Raw genomic sequence first — 22,008 nt, forward strand, 5'->3', positions numbered from 1 at the left:
AACGAAAGTAGCCTAATTTATGTACAGTACTGAAAATCCTGTGTGCATACAGGTAGAAATATGACAGCCAATACTAGTATTTTTCACCCAGACCATTTCTCAAGGACTATTGTTTCTTGCCCGGCAATTTATCATTTCGGCGAATTCCATATGCGACGGACTTGTAGTGTTGAGAAGCAGTGGTGCAGTAGCGGAAGTGAGCCACTACAAGGAAGACGCTTGTATTTTAAGCAAATACTTTTATTACTTTGTATTTACATTAGATCATTCTCAAGGTATTTAACATATAATAATTTGAAACACAACCATGATCTCATATGTACAAGATTAAGCACCCTCACTCACATCCGTGGTCCGGAATGTTGTCTTCCAGAAGATGTATGCAGGGGGCACAGTCTTTCCCGAACTCTAGTATTAAGGACACAGTTCAATCGCACAAAAATGGAATATGGAACCGATATTGGTAACTTCTGTATTTCAAAAACGATACTGAAAATATTGTTTAAATGATTTTGCTGTTTGGAGACAGCCTGAAAAATCAGAGCGATAATGCTTCAAAACTGAGCAAAAAGAAACACAAAGTTCACAGAACAACTTAATTTTTGCCTACGTACTTCTTCTACACCATTCAGCTGAAAATTACTGCAAGTCTTAAATAAAAAGTTTTCTTTTCAGTACAGTTGCATTTTTCAAAATCGCATCGTAAAGTAAATATCTGTCGATTACAAAGGAAAGATGTGTTCGATTCCTTACACTATATCTAGGGATTGTAAAAGTGGATAACTTTGTAGATGTGACTCATTATATTACTTACTCCAGTAATCAGACAATGAAAAGTGCATGCCGACAACTATCACGTTATTATGTAGCGCCTTAGAATCTACAAAGTACGTTCCAGTTCTCAAGGTCTCAAATCATATACTGATACACTCATTCGGTCACAAGTACTCCATTAACGAGATCTACATCCGTATAATCTCTCTGAACTAAGCAAACAGACGTCGAACAAAGATATTGTAGCTAAACCCGTCTAAGTAAAGGAAGAAGTGAGTTTTGGACTTGAAATCGCAACACCTATTGCAACTGGAAATTAAGTACATTATTCTCTCACAGGGATAAAGCAGTGTGTGTTAAAAATACAGTTCAAGATACTGCCTCTTTAAAAATCTAAACAAGTTCCAGTAGTAGAAATGTTCGAACCCGTAATATCTGATATACACTGTGTCTCAAAGTCCTCGTTCACCGTCAGTGGTGAGATGCGTCACTTCACACGCTCACGTCCGTGTCTCTATGTCCGTCACTGAAATCAGCGACCGGGCGGTCCCCAGGGTGAAAGTCCTCCAGTTCGCGAAGGCTCAGTGACCACTGGCTCTCTTACGAGACAACCCGCAACGAGGGAGGGGCGGAATGCAAAGTGTGAAGACACAACTGACCCGAGAATCACGCACCCCTCTCATGGTAGGGTAATAGCTGCCTTTCTTATTCTGTCCGCCAGAACTGGGATGAAAAAAGGTCGTTTGTTTTCAGTGTGGGCAGCGCAGATTCCAGCAACTTCCGAAAACGTACGAATTTTAAGAAGCTCCTTGCATTTGTTGCTCCCAATCCCTGATACAAGAAACGTAATAAATTTTCCGCAGCACTTTTATTATAGTGCTGACTCTTGACACGTGAGTAGTGGGCTCTAGTACATGAGAGAGAGAGGAAACTGTCTCACCTAGATTGGATAATCGCATTTTGTTTCCATGGTGGATAACTGCAGTTTGCAATGACTTCCGAAAAAAGTGTGGCCTTTAGGAGCTACGTAGCACCTGCAGCTTTGTACGCCTGAAAGCCTACAGACCACACGGAACAAAAAGAGAAAAAAAGTTATAAAATCGTTCTCAATTTCTTTGATTGTGCTGTGACTCTTGACAAATGAGTAGTGATCTTAACGAACAGGAGTGTGAAAGTTGGCAATCAAGACCCCCCGCTGCTCTCGTGAGTATATTGAGAAATGAAATTGTTTCGTAATCTAGCAGTATCGCTGGGAAGAACACGTGCGGTTTTGTGCCGTAGCGAAAGCAACAAAATTCTTAAGTAATAATAATACCAATTTTTTCAAGTCCTAAAGAATCTAAAAATTTTGAGTTTCTCCACGAAAGCTCCGGTTTGGGGCTGTAGCTTTCTTCCGAAAGAAAATTTTGAGTGAAGTCATCAATTTACGACAGAGACGGGAGTGAGACCACAATTGACGTGGAATTTGGCAAGTTTGTTATCTTTTTTATTGTTATTATTAACAAGAGAGGCTCTCTGCAAACAACACGCGCTTTACAAATTTGTTCACCTGTTTCTTTATGTATGAAGCTTCTGAGATGTTGTAAGACTGTTAAGACTTCCACGTGTTTCTGTTTCACTTCTTGCCAAATAGCAAGAATATATTCAGTGCCAAGTATGTACTTAGTGCTTTGAGGCGACGGAAATTCCAGAGGCCATATCACAGAATGCGAACGAGTTCTTCTTTGCCAACAGATTTGTCGACGACTTGCAGGAGGTTACTACACTCTATAGTTATGTGCTATTTATACGATATGGTACGCACATGATTGAACGACGAAACATAAAGGCAATCGCCCATGCTGCGCATTTACAAAGAGCTAGCTGCGTAAAAATCTGTTGAAATGGTGGACAAAGTAAATAGATGCTTGCTTATCAGATGTTCAATCTAGTAGACGATGCTAATTATGTGCACAGTATTTATAAATCTTATCTATGTTTTCTTCAGGTGCTACGAGCTTAGCAAAGAACAGGATACGAGTTCCACCGAAAGCTCAGCATCGGTTTTCACCATAGTTCCGTGAGAGTTGTTGGGTCAAAGTTGGCCCCCATCCGCCCTTAATACTTTTGTAAGTTAGTCGAAATATCGTGTGCAGAAGTGAAATATTGATTTTAACAGTTGCAGTCTTATTAACAGCAAATTCTCCACCCTTTCCCCGAGTGTCAGTAACTACTTACAGCCTAAAATTTTGTTTCGTGTCGTCTCATGTTTTCAGCTTCTTTCCCCGTTGGAACTCCGTGCTTTTCAACAGTCGCAAAGAGATAAAGACAATAATTTTTTTCCATGAAGCCTGCCGCTGAGAATGTTGACGTAACGTCTAGTTGTAAGATAACTATTTCCAAGAAACATTCGGCACTTTTCTAGTGTCTCATTGATTTCGTTTTACGACATCTGAATTGTGTTATGTGGCGCTGCCATGCTCGCCAGCGAATGTTTCTGGAATAGCTGCTTCTCTCTCATTAGTAAAACAGAAAGCGTCCAGTGTAACACGTGCGAGACTACGTGGGTAGAAGGATAACTACGGCGCGTAATGATCGATAAGTATTTGGAAACTGTGAACAAATTTGTTGGTAAAGAAGAAGTCAGAAGAAGTGCGTAAAAGGACACGCCAGGTTGGCTGCAGCTGGTGGGAAGTGCTGCGTTGCCATGTTCACAAACTGCAAGAGCAATCTCACCAGATTTCCCTCCATTCTGTCTTAGCAGATCTGAGTACGGACAGGTGGGTGCTTCACTCCCGTCTTCCCATGACGCACCGCCTACCAATCACGCCATGGATTACATCCAAACAACTTTCGCATGTAAATAATGAGTTTCCTTCGCGTAGGTTCCACAGTTGTGCAAAATTTTTCAAATAAAATTTCCGCTTTCGATTGTAGTTACTGTTTATTTTGCTCTGTTGACCAATATCGGCTGTTTCGCCGTTTCGAAGCGGCAGTTGACGTACGCTAGGGCAGGCCCCCAAGCTCTCCAGCTATATGGCATACAACAAAACACTTTCGAAAAGTAGTCATGTAGATAATTTGTCTAAAAGTAAGTTTCATGTTTGCCCGCCATATGTCTGATCAGCTTGTTGGCATGTGCGTGGGCACGTCAGACCGCCACTTCGGAATGCCATAATAGTCGAAATTAGTCGATACTGCAAAACAGTCAGTAAATACAGTGGAAGGCAGAAATGTAATTTGAGGAATACAAAACATTTTTCACAGGGCCCGAAGTATGAAGAAAGTAAATCGTGGATGATCCTTGGGGCAGCCGACAAGGAAGTAACAGAGACGAAAGGCCGACTACTCACGTGAACTGAGAATCCTGCTATCTAGGCACAATGTCTTCTAGGAGCCAACCGCTCTGACGGTGCCGTATCAACAAACAACAACAGCCCTACTCGTCCCCATCTGATGGTGTGAGCGGCGGCCGTGATCGGGCTGCAGCGGGACTGTAACTTAAGAAGAAGACTGTTTTCAAAACATTGCGCAGACGAAACATAAGCGTCATCAAGACGAACACGTCGATTATCACACCGAGGGAATCTGAGCATCCAGTTACGAAGGAAATGATTTGCGAACGGGAACTTCCAGCAGCTTTATTTCGCTTCTATATATTTATCTTAAAGTTTTCTTGCACGAGCAGATTCGGTGTCACAGCTACCCCATTCTCAAGTGTTCATTCACGTATACATCCAAATTGTTGAGCCGCTCGAAAGTTTGGCTGAGTATAAGAAAGAGTGCTTGAGGATGACGTTGCGGCGACACGGAAAACTAGTCGCGAAAAAATGAAACATAAATAAATAAAATAGAAAAAAATGGGATCTGGTACAACTTCTGTTCCAAAACGCTGTATCAGTTTCGTGACCGCAAGCAGTGTTCCTATTCTAGAGTAATGGAGAAGATCATTGAAAACTTGGAAGTTATGGCTGTCCGAAATCACAGCTTTAGAGGGGTGCAAAACTGTTGTGTACGTAGGTAGAGTTTTGGAGAGGGCTGACGGTGCACGAAATTCTCGGCAAGGCCACAGGGAAGTAGCCGAGATGAGGGACACAGTTGATGTCGTTCAGTCAGAACCGTTTTCTGCCCTCCGTGAGGAAGCGCGAATATCAGAGCGAGCGGCCTATGGACAGACGAGGGGATACTTTCTGGAGACTACTCTTTACCGTGTCGCGCACACCTTACGAGAGCAACCTCGCAGGGGCGCGTCGGAGGTGGCGTAGTCGTGGCTGACAGAGACGAGGAGCCGACTACTCACGTGTACTGAGAATGGTAAAAAGTAGGCGGTACGTGTTTTAGGACCTAACCGCTTTGACGACCCCGTACTTTGCGCACAATATTGCGACAACGATCGTTGCCGAATTCATCTGGTGGTGCGACAGCAGGCCATACTTTCTCACTGGACTCCAGCGAGGCTGACACGAAGAGGACTAGGTCCGATTTCAAACAATTGTGCACAGGGTGGAAAGCCTCAGCTCGAGTGGCGTCTAGACAGTCACGCCGAGACACTTAGAATTTACGGGTATCCGAAATTACGGCTTTGGAGGGGTGGCAAGCTACTGCTTACACAGACAGAGAGGTTTGGTGCGTGAATCTCGCGGCAGCTGACAGGGAAGCGGCAGAGGGGATCACTCGACCTCGTCCACTGGGAACTCCGTCCCGCCCTCAGTAACGCGGAGGCTGCAGAGAAGTAGGGGCCACACCTGGAGTCCACTGTTTACCGTTTCCGGCACTCCTAACGGAGAGACGCGTCGGGAGGCGGCGTCGTGGCGGCGGCGCCTCAGGACCAGGCGGCCCGCGCCGCTCGCTGACGTCACATGTAGAAGTCGGCGGCGGCGGCGGCCGGCGAGGCGGCGGAGGCGGCATCGGCGCGCGGGGGCGGCACGGGGGCGGCGTGGCGCAGCTGCTGCTCGAGGCGCTGCTTGTAGAGGTCTCGCTCCTGCGTGACGCGCGCCAGCTCCACCTTGAGGCGCTGCAGCTCGGCCACCAGCGTGCGGTTGGTCACCTCGAGCTCCTGGCGCTGCTGCAGCCGCTTGCTGCGGCAGTTCTGCGCGTAGCCGCGGTTCTTGAGCGTGCGCCGCTTCTGCTTGAGGCGCACCACCTCCTCGCGCGGGTAGCCGTGCAGCTTCTTGTTGAGCTCGCGCACCGACAGCGACATGAGCGCGTCGTCGTTGAGGATATCCTCGGTGGAGGAGGCGGTGGAGGCGGCGTACTGGTGCTGCGGCGGCGGCGGCGGCGCCAGCTCGTGGTGGTGCTGCTGGTGGTGGTGGTGCTGCGGCTGGTGGTGGTGGTGCGCCGCGGGCGACACCGAGCCGGCGCCCAGCGGCCGCACCGGCACCTCCTCCTCGCCGTGGTGGTGCCCGTGGTGGTGGTGGTGGTGGTGGTGGTGGTGCGGCGCGTACTCGGCCAGCAGCTTGCGGCAGCCGTCCGCGATGACGGAGGTGGCGCCCGGCGCCCAGCCGGCGGCGGCGACCACCGGCGCGCCCTGCGGCTCCATCATGTTGTCGGCGGCGCAGTTGGGCCGCAGGTCGAGCGGTTCGGGCGCCAGGTAGCGCACGGCCGACTGCGGGAACCAGCCCATGTCGTCGGCGAGCGCGCCGGCCGCGGCCACGGCGGCGGCGGCGGCGGCGGCGGCGTAGTGCGGGGGCGACGCGCTCACGGGCGGCGTGTCGGGCGGCGTGCCCGGGTGCTGCAGCGCCACCAGCCTCGGCTCGCCGCCGTGGCCGTGCTGCGCCACCGCCTTCACCAGCACGCCGGCGTGCTGCTGGCCCGCGCCGTACAGCGGGTGCGCGTCCTCTCCCGGCGGCGTCAGCAGGTGGTGCGGCGGCGACGGCTGCAGCAGCGGCATCGACGGCAGGCGCTGCGGCTGCTGCTGCGGCGGCGGCGGGGGCGGCGGGGGCGGCGTCTCGGCGCCCGCGCCCTGCTCGCGCTTCACGGCGCCCTCCAGCCGGTCCAGCTCGAACTGCTGCAGGTACTGGCCCGCCAGGTCCGAGTCGTCCGCCTCCATGGCTGCTCCTGCAAGCACGCCGCCCAAGGCTTCAGGCGAGCGCGACCGCGAACGCGAGCGCTGCGTCTCCGCCTCCACCTCCGCCCCCACCTGCTCGCGGCGCGAGTCTTCCCCAGCGTGTGCGTCGGCGCGGCGCAGGGCCGCCGCCTCTTTCGCGTACCGCACCGTGTCTGCCCCTTAGTTTCCACCCACCACTCTCGTACGCGGCAGTAGCGGCTGAACCCCCAAAAACGGTCTGACTACCTAAGATGACCCCAACCGGTGCCAATAAAAGGACCACTCCGTTGCAAAATCGCCCCGAATAGCGTCTCGACTCTGAAGTCTTAAGTGCACCTCAACTGCTACATGGTCACTCCCTACGGTTTCTGTAGAGAACACTACCAGAATTTCAGCTTCACTGCCCCTGTCACCCTAGCCGAGAACCCGCGCGCTACTTAGCCCGCTGCCGCGCTCGGTTGGCATACCCCCAGTGGCAGTCCGCGCCGGCTAGCCGCGACTTACGTGTATCCTGCGTCATGTCCCGCCGGGCGGCGACTGGCGACTGCTGGTGCGTCTGCTCGGCGCTGCTCGGCCGTCGTCGCCTCGGCGTCGTGGTCGCGCGCGCAGCCCGCCGCGCCGTTTTATGCGCGTGCCGCGCCGCGCGGGGTGGGGGCGCGACCCGCGCTCCCTTTGGCCGGATCCGCCGCGGCCACGCCCACGGCCCCCCACCACCGACGCCGCCGGCCGGAAGCCGCCGCGCGCTGCGACCGCCCACATTCTGCGCGCCGGACCCTGCCTCGCTCCGACATCACTTCCTTTCAAAATACTCGGAAAAAATAGAACGAAATAAATTACATCCAACAGCCACGATTTTTGCGCCCCTTCACACCCGCTTGCTTCCTCCGCCCGGGGACCGTACGTTTCGCGATCACCAGTTCGCGACCGCCATCTACAGAGAACAGGTGCATGCGGACGCTCTGTAAAGGATGTGGATTTCCACTACAACCAACGAGCGCTCGTGTAATCCTCGGACGGACAGTTAGACATATTTTCTCACCTACAGCTATCTGAGAGAACACACTGTTGTCGCACCTCATATCTACGTTTAATGACATGCTCTTTAATTACTCCACAGGAATGTTGATAATATCGTCCTACTCCTTAATGGAAATAGTAAAGGAATCAAGAATGTCCAACATGTGGACAGCATGCATAATAGCGTCAAATTTACCACTGTATATGGAAGAGACAATAGCATGAACATCTTAGATATAAAAAAAGGCTAATGATAATGGTATCCATAAATCTGACGTATTTCGTAAAATAGACAGAAGCGACTTTATGATGCACAACTCCACATGCCACCCACTGCCACATAAAACAGAATATTTTCACGCTATGATATATCGTATGATTGGAGTTCCCCTCACTACACAAAACAAGAAGACACAATCAGATACAGTTAAAACTGCAGCTCCAAATAATGGCTACAAACCTAATGTAGTTAATAAAAAACGGAAATGAGAAGTAAAATTAGCGAAAGTAGATAGAACGAAGAAACAAAAATTTTTTACACTACCATATATGGAAAACATTTCTTGTAAAATAAATTATACATTTCGCAATACTACAAAAATTAGTTTCTGTACAAAGGCTGAACTAGGATCTAAGGTAATACGCGGAAAAAATAAACCTCCGATATATGACCAGTCAGGAATACAGAAAATGAAATGCAACAAATGTGCCATGTTCTGCACAAGACAAACAGGAAGAAAATCTACTACACGACAGTAAAAAGAAAGAAATGTGAAAAATGGAGTGAAAAAACCTATCCACATTTAGTATGGAGCTTAGAGAAAATCAAAACTCTACACACTGATCTTTCCGTTCTTTACCGAGCCGAAGAAGGAAGCTAATTGTATACGAGCATCATCTAGGAAACAGAAAGCTACATACATTTGCAAAAAGACTCAAAAGTCACTCCAAACGAACAAACAGTACGCAGAAATAAAAAAAAAAAGTTGAGAACATCGACACAGTTGTTATAGGTCACAGACAATTCAGAACAAAAGAGAGTTTTAAATTTTACAACATCAATCGATTTTCATCAAAGATAAAAATTTAAAAGTAAATCATATCTCTGACACATAGGTCGACAATGTAACAACCATACACAAATTCAACAAAACAAACTTACATCATATTGTACTGATAATAGATTGATTATATTGATTTACAGCTTGAAAATGAGCCATGCGTGAAACCTCTAGCAATTAATAAAAAACATATAAGAAAGCAGCTTTGATGAACTATCAACAAAATACATTTTATGCAATTTGTAGCTGCAGAACAGTAAGCAATACAAACATTCGGAATGTAATATTCACTATATCCCATGTCGATGACGAAGTTCAACTATGATTTCAATTGGCAATTTACGTACGTATTTTTTTATTCATTTGTCCTATGGCGTGCATCGTAATACATACATACTTGTATAATAGTTACGTCAGCATGGGCTACTTCATGTGCACATATACACGTTATGTAACAAACTTAGATACATATTAATACCCACTGATATAATCACTCCCTTCATCTGTTGCTGCAAGGAAATTGATTAATAGTCGCTTCCACACCCAGTGTGGACGTGCTTCCAATATGAGTCGGGATGTTGGACATTCTGCTCCGTAGCCAAATTCTGCATTTGTAGTTGGCACTTCCGCCATGACCAGCGCGTATTCGGTTTAATACCATCTACACTTTGCGTGATTGTTTGATACCAGCTGGCTTCTTTGTGACCCTGAACCTATAACATTGTGGTGCGCGGTTCTCCTGTTTCCAGACACTGTGAACGTCAAAGTTTGAGTTCATAAGTTCTTTAGCTGCGACCAGTGCTTGTTCTCTCGATTTTGGCCTTCAGCAATCCAGGTCAGCTATGACATTATGTATGAGCACCTTGTGGTGCTCCTTGGAAGAGCTGTTTTACGACGTCTATGGCTCAAGGACGACAGCCATGCGGCAGGGGTGGATTTTATTGCGCCGCTGATACTGCACATACTGACATTTAGTACCGTATTAACCCTGTTCGTAAGCTGACTATTAATCTGGACAGGGGCGCAGAATTCCTCTACCGAATACACGAACCGAACTGCTGATAAGCGAAGTGTATTTGCTGTGGAGCCCTAAGATGTGCTGCGCAAGTTACGGATGTGCTAGTCCTCGTATTAAATGCAGACAGTCGCTCTTTGACTTTGAAACGACTTAATGTACCATAAACTAGATTCTACACTATTGCAGGCTCATCACCATGTTTTATATGAACATTACTTTCCGGACTACGCGCAGTTTGACTCTACGGTCATTCTGCTGGCAGAAAGGACTGAAATTTAGGGAAAACTCAACGAAATGTTTACGAAACGAAAACAGCGTAATGTTTTAAGATATATACACGGCACGGCGTCTTGGTATTCGTGAGAAATTCATTTCGCCAATGTACGTTTAAGCTAGCTTACATGCATGCACGCGCACGCAGACACACACAGACAAACATACACACACACACACACACACACAGAGAGAGAGAGAGAGAGAGAGAGAGGGAGAGTATTTAGATGTTTTTGGTTTTGTGGTAAGCAGGTACTGAACGTAAAATATTGTGTGTGTCTGTGTAAAGGCTGGATAAAAATACATTATGCAAATGAGAAACATAAGTATCTTCTTAAACATTTCCACCGGCCGGAATGGCCCAGCGGTTCTAGGCGCTACAGTCTGGATCAGCGCGACAGCTACGGTCGCATGTTCGAATCCTGCCTCGGGCATGGATGTGTGTGGTGTCCTTAGGTTAGTTAGGTTTAAATAGTTCTACATTCTAGGGGACTGATGACCTCAGGTGTTAAGTCCCTTAGTGCTCAGAGCCATTTGAACCATTTTTTTAAACATTTCCTTAACTCACGCCTAGATTTCCGTTTTCTGCACCAGCACCAAGAACCTAGGCCCAGACAATAACGCTCCTGTTAGACATCCATCCGATAACGAATCTGTAGTGGCACCAAAACCAGTTAATGGTACAATAAATCGTATCAGATGTACAAAGCGATTGGTTGCATAACATACCTAGGTAAACTGCCGGTTAACAATCTTCAGTGAGGCAATTTTCTCGTGTGCGGAATGCCAACTTCGGTACGAATGACAAAAATTGCGATCAAATGTAGAAAACGAACAATAAAAACGCATGTTAGAGTAGCTTTTGTCTCCATAATCTTGCATGCAGGGTTTTCCAGGAGGAATGTTCAACATTCAGCAATATGAGAGGAAAGATCATTCAAAGCAAAAAAGTCTACTAAACATGGGCCCTAAAATGCATTCCTCAAGAGCTATGAGCACTTGTTCACTAGCAGAGAGATGTTTCACACTATCGAAGATGAAGTGTTAGTAGCTCTTGAGGTATGCGTGAGCCCACGTTTACTGGATTTTGTGCTTTGAATAATCGATCCATCACATCACCGAGTGTTGACCATTCCTCATGGGACACCCTGTATACGATTACCTCCTGCTGCGAAATTCTTTTAACATGAGAATCATATTTGTTACGTTGCTTGTGATGTATTTTCGCCTGCAAATGTATTGTCGCTGCTTTGTGTATGACCTATGATATATAGTATACACCGTTTTGTAACTTTTCGCGTGATGTGACGCCGCCAAGTACTTAAGTAGCTTTTGAAACTTGGACCTTAAAAAGAATGCTAGAGTAAGAGGGTCGTTCAATAAGTAATGCCCCACACTTTTTTCTCAGAACATACTTATTGTTAAGAGTCAGAATTTGGTGAAAATATACATCAACATGTCTTGTCCATGTCCTTTTTTTCTACGTAGTCTCCATCACGTTCTGTGGCCGTACGCCAAAGTTGTGGAAGAGCATGTATTTCCTGCTGGAAAAAGCTCTTGTCCCGTAGGCGTAGCCATGTTTCCACTGCATGACTGACACTCTCGTCATCTTCAAAGTGTGTTCACCGTAGAGAATCTTTAAGCCGTCCAAAGAGATGGAAGTCCGATGGTGCCAGGCCTGGACTGTAGGGTGGATGAGTCAGTGATGTCCATCCCAGTTTGGCGATGTTTTCCCTTGTTCTCCGACTTGCGTGTGGGCATGCATTATCGTGTTGGAGCAAGATATCTGCTGGATTTTTGTCCGATTGAACACGTCGGAAACGGTCCTTGAGTTTATTCAGAGTCTCACGTATGCCTCTGAATTGATGGATGACCCTCTTGGCATCACATCCACGAGGATGACGCCATCACAGTCCCAGAAGGCTGTCATCATGACTTTTCCAGAAAAGGAGGTTGCCTTGAATTTCTTCTTTTGTGGTGAATGAGGATGATGCCACTCCATGGATTGCCCCTTTGTTTCGGGCCCAAAGTGGTGCACCCATCTTTCGTCCACCGTAACTTGTAACCTCTCCGCAAATAAATTTTAAAAAATGAAAAGATTTTAATGATAATGCAAATATTGCCAAATGTTAACTTCCCACAGTAATAAAACTCAATGATAATAAAATGTGCAAAAATGTTATGTCCGCAGAAAATTAACGTTAAGATGAACCTGATAAATTTTATAAGCGCAGTTGCGCTGACCTTCGGCCCTGTGCAATAATTAAACCTGAACACAAAAACCAAAATTCTTACCTCAGTAAACTGCATTTACATCTGCTCTTATTTTTACTGCATCTACATCTGCTCTTACACTCCTGGAAATGGAAAAAAGAACACATTGACACCGGTGTGTCAGACCCACCATACTTGTTCCGGACACTGTGAGAGGACTGTACAAGCAATGATCACACGCACGGCACAGCGGACACACCAGGAACCGCGGTGTTGGCCGTCGAATGGCGCTAGCTGCGCAGCATTTGTGCACCGCCGCCGTCAGTGTCAGCCAGTTTGCCGTGGCATACGGAGCTCCATCGCAGTCTTTAACACTGGTAGCATACCGCGACAGCGTGGACGTGAACCGTATGTGCAGTTGACGGACTTTGAGCGAGGGCGTATAGTGGGCATGCGGGAGGCCGGGTGGACGTACCGCCGAATTGCTCAACACGTGGGGCGTGAGGTCTCCACAGTACATCGATGTTGTCGCCAGTGGTCGGCGGAAGGTGCACGTGCCCGTCGACCTGGGACCGGACCGCAGCGACGCACGGATGCACGCCAAGACCGTAGGATCCTACGCAGTGCCGTAGGGGACCGCACCGCCACTTCCCAGCAAATTAGGGACACTGTTGCTCCTGGGGTATCGGCGAGGACCATTCGCAACCGTCTCCATGAAGCTGGGCTACGGTCCCGCACACCGTTAGGCCGTCTTCCGCTCACGCCCCAACATTATGCAGCCCGCCTCCAGTGGTGTCGCGACAGGCGTGAATGGAGGGACGAATGGAGACGTGTCGTCTTCAGCGATGAGAGTCGCTTCTGCCTTGGTGCCAATGATGGTCGTATGCGTGTTTGGCGCCGTGCAGGTGAGCGCCACAATCAGGACTGCATACGACCGAGGCACACAGGGCCAACACCCGGCATCATGGTGTGGGGAGCGATCTCCTACACTGGCCGTACACCACTGGTGATCGTCGAGGGGACACTGAATAGTGCACGGTACATCCAAAGCGTCATCGAACCCATCGTTCTACCATTCCTAGACCGGCAAGGGAACTTGCTGTTCCAACAGGACAATGCACGTCCGCATGTATCCCGTGCCACTCAACGTGCTCTAGAAGGTGTAAGTCAACTACCCTGGCCAGCAAGATCTCCGGATCTGTCCCCCATTGAGCATGTTTGGGACTGGATGAAGCGTCGTCTCACGCGGTCTGCACGTCCAGCACGAACGCTGGTGCAACTGAGGCGCCAGGTGGAAATGGCATGGCAAGCCGTTCCACAGGACTACATCCAGCATCTCTATGTGCCTGTGGTTCTGTCAGTGTGATCATGTGATGTATCTGACCCCAGGAATGTGTCAATAAAGTTTCCCCTTTCTGGGACAATGAATTCACGGTGTTCTTATTTCAATTTCCAGGAGTGTATTTTTCGGCACAGCTCGGTGCTATGCTGGCCCATGTTTAATTTTGATTCTTGGAGGGAATGCATAGGAAATATTGAACTTGAAATGATTCTTTTTGTTTAAAACAGTTACTTTAAAAGAAAATTATTATTGGGGCAATTCTTGAACAAATTAATTACAATTAACATATTTTATTAGCTGAGCGCAATGCTGCTTCATTACCTTCGATAACAATATACCTCGTCCAGAACCGTGACCAGAGACCCATGTCGACGCCCGCTCAGTACAACCGTCCATTCGCTACTGCTCCTGCCGACTCGCTACACGCAACAGCCTGTTCGCAACTGTTCCTCGCGACTCCCTACACGCAACTGCCTGCTCGCAACTGAACACTCGCGCGGTCAAGCGCAGACTAGCAACGATAAATAACTCTCTGGTCAGAGATTCTGTCATGCCTCGCCATCGCTGTTAATGAATACACTGAATACATACGTGTTTCAAACTATCTGTGACTGAAAGTCCTCTTCGTCGGTTTCAAAACGCTCCAACAATTCAGATGCAATCGCCTTTCTTTGGGTCTTGTGGTCCGCTGTGAGCATTCGTGGAAGCCATCGTGAGCACCTCTTTGAATATCCGGGAGTCTCGATCATTGCAGGCGCACTTCCAGTGCTGACCGACAACTGTAGAGCCAATTGTCGAGTTGAGATGCGCTGGCCGGCACCAGTAAAGGCATCCGCACGATTCAGCATGTCTGGAGCAGTGGCTGTGAGAGGACGTCCCGAGCGTGGCTGATCATGGAGCTCTGTTTCTGCATTTCCTGAGGCTGTAACTTTCTTTACCCATTTCCCAACTGTACACTTATCAGCTGCAGCTTCGCCATACACTGCACACAAACGTTTGTGAATGTTCACCACCGTTCCTTTTTCTGCACACAAGAATTCAATAACAAGCGCGCTGCTTGTAACGTGAGTGGTATGTAGACGCCATTTTGAGGCTGCACTACGGCTCTGCCATCTGCCGGAACGGTTAGAAACTTCACCGGCACACAGAACAAACATCAAATGTGAAGCACCAACAAGGACGTTTGTCTGTGTGTATTAACGGCTTTAAAAAAAAATGTGGGGCATTACTTATTGAACGAGGCTTGTATATTACAGAAGCCAGCTGGAAGAATCGAAATGAGAGGAACAGAGATGACACTTTTGTTCAAAGCCAATAATTACATTGAAGTCACTGCGATTCATGATGATCTCAACATTACAAAAGGCAGGACATGGTTGTTAATAGAACGTGTGATTATCATGGACGACCAGTTTCCACCACTCACATCCCGTCGAGTACGAGCGGGATGCCTTAGACAGAAGTATTGCAGCACATCTCTATTGAAACGTTCTTTAAAATTCGATCTTTAGATTACCGTTACGTTGAACGATAGTGGAACGCTCTTTAAATAATTTTCTTTTAGATTACATTGGGTGAAAGTGTAACGTTCTTTATAAATTAATCTGCTTTGTAGTATATTGAGTGAATGAAAGAATGAAGATTTTGAGCAACTGATTTTGCTTAGTAACGTACTTTAAAATATCTCTTCTTTGCAATACTTTGAATGATAGCCTGAACTGTGAATGCATACATAACTGCAGTTGTGTAGCGTGTCGTAGCTCACGTGGTGTACTTACTCTGTGTTATTGTTAGCAAAAACTTTATACGAACTGACTGGGCAATGCAACACCCAATACCAATAAAGAAATACAGTCACTACAAAATACAGTCAGCCCCGTAGGTACTGAATCCTCTGGCCCTGCTCAAAATTGATAACTTCGGTCCTTGTGCACATAACAAATAAATTAAATTGTCTTACCTCTAAAGCAGCAAACGTGGAACGTGATATATTCGGGTCTCTTATAAGAAAATAAAATATACTAGCTACAGGCTCAGCGGTGTGCAATGGTGACCGTATTACGTTGAAACGTACATGAAATTCTTTTGGCTGATAAATGCAAATATTTAAGAAAAATTCAATGTCTTTGAAAAGCATGTGGCCTGGACAGGGAGCCATCAATATGGGGTGAATTACTAACATTGATTTTCAGTAGTGAAATTATATTAGAAATTAAGTTTGACGTTCCAAAACATCTGACAATTAAAATTACACTACTCAGAAAAATTACATGCTTTTTACAAATTTATTCTCAAACAATGAGATATGTTCAACATTGTTCACGTCTGGGGAGTTTGGTGGCCAGCGGAAGTGTTTAAACTCAGAAGAGTGTTCCTGGAGCCACTCCGTAGTACTTCTGAATGTGTGGGGTGTCGCATTGTCCTGTTGGAATTACCCAAGTCCGTCGGGATCCACAACGGACATGAATGGATGCATGTGATCAGACAGGATGCTTACCTGTCAGAGCCGGATCTAGAGCTAGCGGTCCAACTGAACACGCCGCACACCATTATAGAGCCTCCACCAACTTGAACAGTCCCCCACTGACATGTAGGGTCTATGGATTCATGAGGTTGTCTCCAAAGCCGTACACCGATGACCTCAGCAGTTTGGTTCCTTAGGAATTGACACGCACATTTCCATAGCCATACACATACATCCGCTCGATACAATTTGAAATGAGAATCGTCCGACCATGTAACATGTTTCCAGTCATCAACAGTCCAGTGTCGCTACTGACGGGCCCAGGCGAGGAGTAAAGCCTTGTGTTGTGCAGGCATCAGGGGTACACGAGTGGGCCGTCGGTTCCGAAAGCTCATATCGACGATGTTTCGTTGAATTGTTCGCACGCTGACACCTGCTGATGGCCCAGCATTGAAATCTGCAGCAATTTGCAGAAGGGTTGCACTTCTGTCGCGTTGAACGATTCTCTTCAGTTGCGGTTGATCGTGTTTTTACAGGATCATCTTTATGCCTCAGCGATGTGGGATATTCGATGTTTTACCGGATCCCTGGTATTCACAGCGGTACACTCGTGAAGTGGTCGTACTGGAAAATCCCCACTTTATCGCTACCTTGGAAATGCTGTGTCCCATCGCTAGTGCGTCGACTATAACACCACGTTCAAACTCACTTAAATCTTGATAACCTGCCACTGTAGCAGCAGTAACGGTTCTGACAACTGCGCAAGACACTTGTTGTCTTAAATAGGCGTTGCCGATCGTAGCGCCGTATTCTGCCTGTTTACATGTCTCTGTATTTGAATTCGCATGCCTATACTAGTTTCTTTGGCGCTTCAGTGTATTTCGGAGGTGAAGATTGTTTTTATCAGCATGACATTGCATCCTGTCATAAAGAAGCATCTATGAGACAAAGACTTGTGGACAGTAAACTACCAGAAATGGACTGGCCTGTCTAGAGATCGAACCATAACACAACGGAACACCTCTTGGATGAGTAGTAGTTTATACTTCGTCTTTGCTCCAGGCCCCAGTGACCAACATCACTACCTTCTTTGGTTTTGGGGCTTGAGGAAGAATAGGCTGCCATTCGTCCACAAACATTCAGACACCTCACTGAATGTATCGGCAGCAGAGTTCAAGGCGTCATAAAGGTGAAGGGTGGGCATGCCTCACATTAATGTCCACTAATAGGAGTCCGGATACTGTTCATCACTTAGTGTATGTTGCTAAGCAAACAACTTGCGCAGTATAACTTAAGAAAAAATTACATTGCTTGCCTCTGAGTCACGTTTCGCTCGAAATAGGCTACTCGTGCGTGCGTGTAAATCTGCTGGTAACAACGTCGCAAGTGCGCGAGTGACGTCAGTAGTCAGTTAACTATGTCGAGTGTGAAGTCTGAAAATCTTGAGTATACTGCAGGCTGAACACGTGCACAAACAGGGATCTGTGACGTCCGCTAATACCAAAGTTAAGCTGTTCTCGCCGCGCTCTCTCATGCTGCAGTAATAGATTTTGTGCTTTTGTGTCTACCTACTCTTTACTTCACTCTTTGCTTGGTATTTAATACACGCTACAAAGGTTGCATTGAGACCTGACATTTTCCTACTAGTGTTCTCCCACAAGATACATAAAATTGATAGCAGGAAGGTATTTGGATTTTACAACAAATGTTCAAAGAAAATGCCTAAAGGATGCACAGATAAAAAGGTAAACTGAAAATGTTTTGCTATTTTGTCGACAACTGACATTCTGAGCCCGTGGCTGTGCACAAAATATAGGTTGACTCTTACACAGAAGATTACAGCAACTAGCCACTTTTTTACAATGCTATTTATGTATTTAAACAGCGCTGTTACCGGTTTCGAACCGACAGGTTCATCTTCAGACGGCTAGTTCACGTTTTACAATAGAAAGGCGTTTTCCGTTACATCAGAAAGGCGAAATCCAATATAAAACGTGAAGTAGCCGTATGAAGATGAACCAGTCGGTTCGAAACCGGTAACGGCGCTGTTTAAATAAAGAACTAGCATTGTAAAAAGTGGCTGGCTGCTGTAATCTTCTAAGTCAACCTATATGAAAATGTTTTTTTTACGAAAACCATTTCAACAGTGAAAAAGATCTGTTGAACGAGACAAATAGTTTTTGACAGTATTTGGTAGTTAAAAGGAAACAAGGTACAAAGGATAACGTAACAAGATTCTGTTTTCTACCTTCTGAATATTATTTGATGTGTTTGTACGTATGTATTTTCTTGAGTTATTTCAGTACTGACCAGGTTAGAGAATATACCATACGACCTTGATCGAGAACATCTACTATTTGTAACAAGCACGGATCCTGAGAACCTCACTTTCACCGTTTGGGAGCCATACGGCACGACAGGCAGCTCCCATAACAGACGCCATTTAGTTCCTGCATGTAAATAAAAACGACTTCCTCGACAGGCGCCGGCCACGGTGGTCTAGCGGTTCTAGGCGCTCAGTCCGGAACCGCGCGACTGCTACGGTCGCAGGTTCGAATCCTGCCTCGGGCATGCATGTGCGTGATGTCCTTAGGTTAGTTAGGTTTAGGTAGTTCTAAGTTCTAGGGGGTTGATGACCACAGATGTTAAGTCCCATAGTGCTCAGAGCCATTTGAACCATTTGAATCTCGACAGGCGAGTCTTAGCACAGGAGTAAAACACCAGGGGTGTTGCACTAGACTCACTTGCCACGAGCAGTCGATCGAGACAACAAAGTCACTCGTGTAGAACGGGCTTAAGCGCAGTGGGCAGTGAAGATAAAAAAAAAAGTAGCTGTCCTGTATGATGCACCCTTTAATCTTACACAGGAAAATGTTTTCTTTTCGATATTTTGAACATTTAACAGTTTAATTTGGGTCTTTAAAGATATCAGTTTAGCCAAATTCTCGACAAATATTCTCTTGATATGATAATTGCATCAGTTTATACAAGGTGAACTTGATAAATGGGTACAAACTGCAGGAAACGATTTCTGAGACTTTTTTGACAATATAGGTGTCAACGATTGAAGGCACGCACAAGGACGCAGTGGGCAATTGGGAATGTTCTCTCACTATTAGTGGTTTGGTTCTGCACTCGAGAGAGCAGTGAGCTGCAACAGCATCAAGTACTGGCCACATTACCCATTGTACGACCAAAGACACTTCTTTCAGTAGGGGAGGTACTGGAAATGTAGATATGCCTCGCCTGTAAGGCGTTGTAGGCTGAACCGTCCGGCGAGGTGGTCGCCAATAATCCCCGCTCTCAAACTAGGCTGAACCTGTGCTGATGGATCGCTGGCACCATACCACGGAGACTTTCCGTAACCCGCATACTGGTGTTACGAAGGCAGCCTCATCTGTCAGTGGTATGGATGACAGAAATCACAGCACCGTGGTGACCTGTGCGACCAACCAGCGACAAAATCGTCGCAGCGGATCTCCGGAAGAGAATAGCTAATAAGGTCTGCATGAGTTGTCGTGGAGAATGTTCCGCACGATCATCTCGCGAGCCACCTGCCTGGTGGTGATACCGGGGTCAGTGTCAACGATCTTCTACCTCCACCCGCAGGCGGGTGTTTCTCCCATGGAAAACGTTTCCGGCTATATAGCCATATGATTTTTTTCTCCTTATCGACGGATGTTAGCTGCAGCTTGTCCCCATTCAGAAAAGTCATCCCGTATCCCTACCGTCATGATATGAAGTGAATCACACAAAACAGGAAACAATAATAGCACGATAACGATTAGCTGCAGTCGACATTCGTTCTGGCCGAAATCTCTTTAGTTGAAAGCACGAAGCGACTCCTAATGTGATGTTAGTACTCTGTGCGTAGATAACTTGATCGAATTGCACTGTGCCGTACAAAACTGTTTCGTATATATCAAAAAAGAAACAGGATTAATGATACTTTTAAAATTGGGATTCAACCCTAGTGTCAGAGATGAATATGTGTGTTAAATGAGACTTAGTATGCTTATGCCCAGTGTATAAGTGTCAATACAATTCTGAATAAAATAAATAAAAAAGATTACGTTGCCGCTGGCTTCTTTTTTCATCCAACAAAGTTATTATTCTCCACCTGTAGCAGGCGTGGATTTACTGGCACAAGAAAGCCGATGCGTTACAAATGATACCGAAATTCTTCTGCTAACAACTCCAATTTCGTGGCCAACAATAGCTGTAGCAGATTTGAAATCCATTTTACAATCCAAGACCATTTAAGTATTATCACTATGGTGAGAATGACGCCTGTTCCTGGAGTGGTAAGATTTCACTGCACCACAAATTCACTACTTGCCACTCATTAATATAGAGAGAGAATAATACGCGCTTATCGATCTACAATTATTGGGTGATGGAATTAATCTGACGATAACGAAAGAACAACTGATTCTCGAAATGCCCTAAGAAGATGCTAGTAATACTATCGCTATTTCCGAGCTAGAACTATAACTAACTGAAGAAGTTCTTATTGTGTTAAAGGAATAGAGCAGAATGTTTTATATTTCACGTTTCGAAATTTTATGCCAAGAATAAATGAAATGGAAATGGAAATGTTGTGTGGTTAGGGCCTCCCGTCGGGTAGACCGTTCGCCTGGTGCAGGTCTTTCGATTTGACGCCACTTCGGCGACCTGCGCGTCGATGGGGATGAAATGATGATGATTAGAACAACACAACACCCAGCCCCTGAGCGGAGAAAATCTCCGACCCAGCCGGGAATCGAACCCGGGCCGTTAGGATTGACAGTCTGTCACGCTGACCATTCAGCTACCGGGGGCGGGCAGAATAAATGAAATAAACATATTATCGAGCAACGGCTTAAGAAGCAGTCAATACTGGTTCACCCGCCACATGATAACGTTGTGCTCTGCACTCATGTATTGCTGATACCGAGCACTGAGTTATTTGGTTGAACTGGACCTAAACTCGCCCTTATTATCGCTAGCTGCTCCAACAAAACAGCATTAAATTACTCGTGCACAGGCTACAGTCATATCCCACTGATAGTCTGGAGATGTCATTTTGATGTTGCGCCTCTAGCGGAGGACTGCTGCACTGTGGCTCGGGGACTGCAACTTGTAGCAGGATTGTAGACGTGTAGCAGCATACCAACAAAAAAGTAATTAACTTTATTTTTCACGATGATAATTAACACTTTATGACTACTTCTCATGAATGTGAAATGTTAGTTTCCACAGGAACTACACAGTCCATTGACTCGTTAACGTACCCCAACTCAGTCTTGCTATTTTTTCGACAGTCTTCCCCAACTCGCTGTTAGATTTATAACTAAGAAAGTGGCTACTACCGAATACCAACAAACAAAGAACGACTTAGTCTCCCCCACGGCTCCTTCCACATTACCGGCAAATGAAACAACTCATAACGGCCGAAATTGAAGTTAAATTATTATGACTGAATAATATCTAATTACTTGAATGGAAACTTTTGGGCGAGAGAAGTCGCTTCCCCAATATTTTTACACAAGTATCTCCCGCATTTCCAGGTACAAATTTTGTAACTGTTTTGAATTCTCTTCCGGAGATAGTCGAATCTGAAAATCCTTAAAATGATCAGAGGCACAATCGTACGCCGTGGGGAAGCCATCTTGTGTGCTATATCGTACTCGCTCTGCAGCTTCTGGATCAGTGTGTAAGTTATGTACCAATTTCAATAAAGTCCAGAATTTAATATCTTAAAAGAGAGCGTCAACGATTGTGGTGAAGGCTCTACTGATCTCCCAGGATACAAAGTTCCCCAGGAGACAAAGTTCCCTA

The 22,008-nt window shown here is 46.4% G+C and overlaps 1 protein-coding gene across 1 annotated transcript in view; it reads right to left on the reverse strand.

The window, feature by feature from the left end:
* Positions 1-6,802, reverse strand: part of LOC126263587 (transcription factor MafA-like) — a 29,118-nt gene extending 22,316 nt beyond the window's left edge. Inside the window, exons 1-2 of the mRNA XM_049960680.1 lie at positions 6,715-6,802; positions 5,670-6,591 (exon numbers count right to left, since the gene is read on the reverse strand). Of these exons, the coding sequence (XP_049816637.1) occupies positions 5,670-6,591; positions 6,715-6,802 (1,010 nt within the window). The remainder of the gene's footprint in view (positions 1-5,669; positions 6,592-6,714) is intronic.
* Between the last annotated feature and the right edge of the window lie 15,206 nt (positions 6,803-22,008).

Source organism: Schistocerca nitens, chromosome 6, assembly GCF_023898315.1.
Source record: "Schistocerca nitens isolate TAMUIC-IGC-003100 chromosome 6, iqSchNite1.1, whole genome shotgun sequence".
Taxonomy (NCBI): Eukaryota; Metazoa; Arthropoda; class Insecta; order Orthoptera; family Acrididae; genus Schistocerca; species Schistocerca nitens.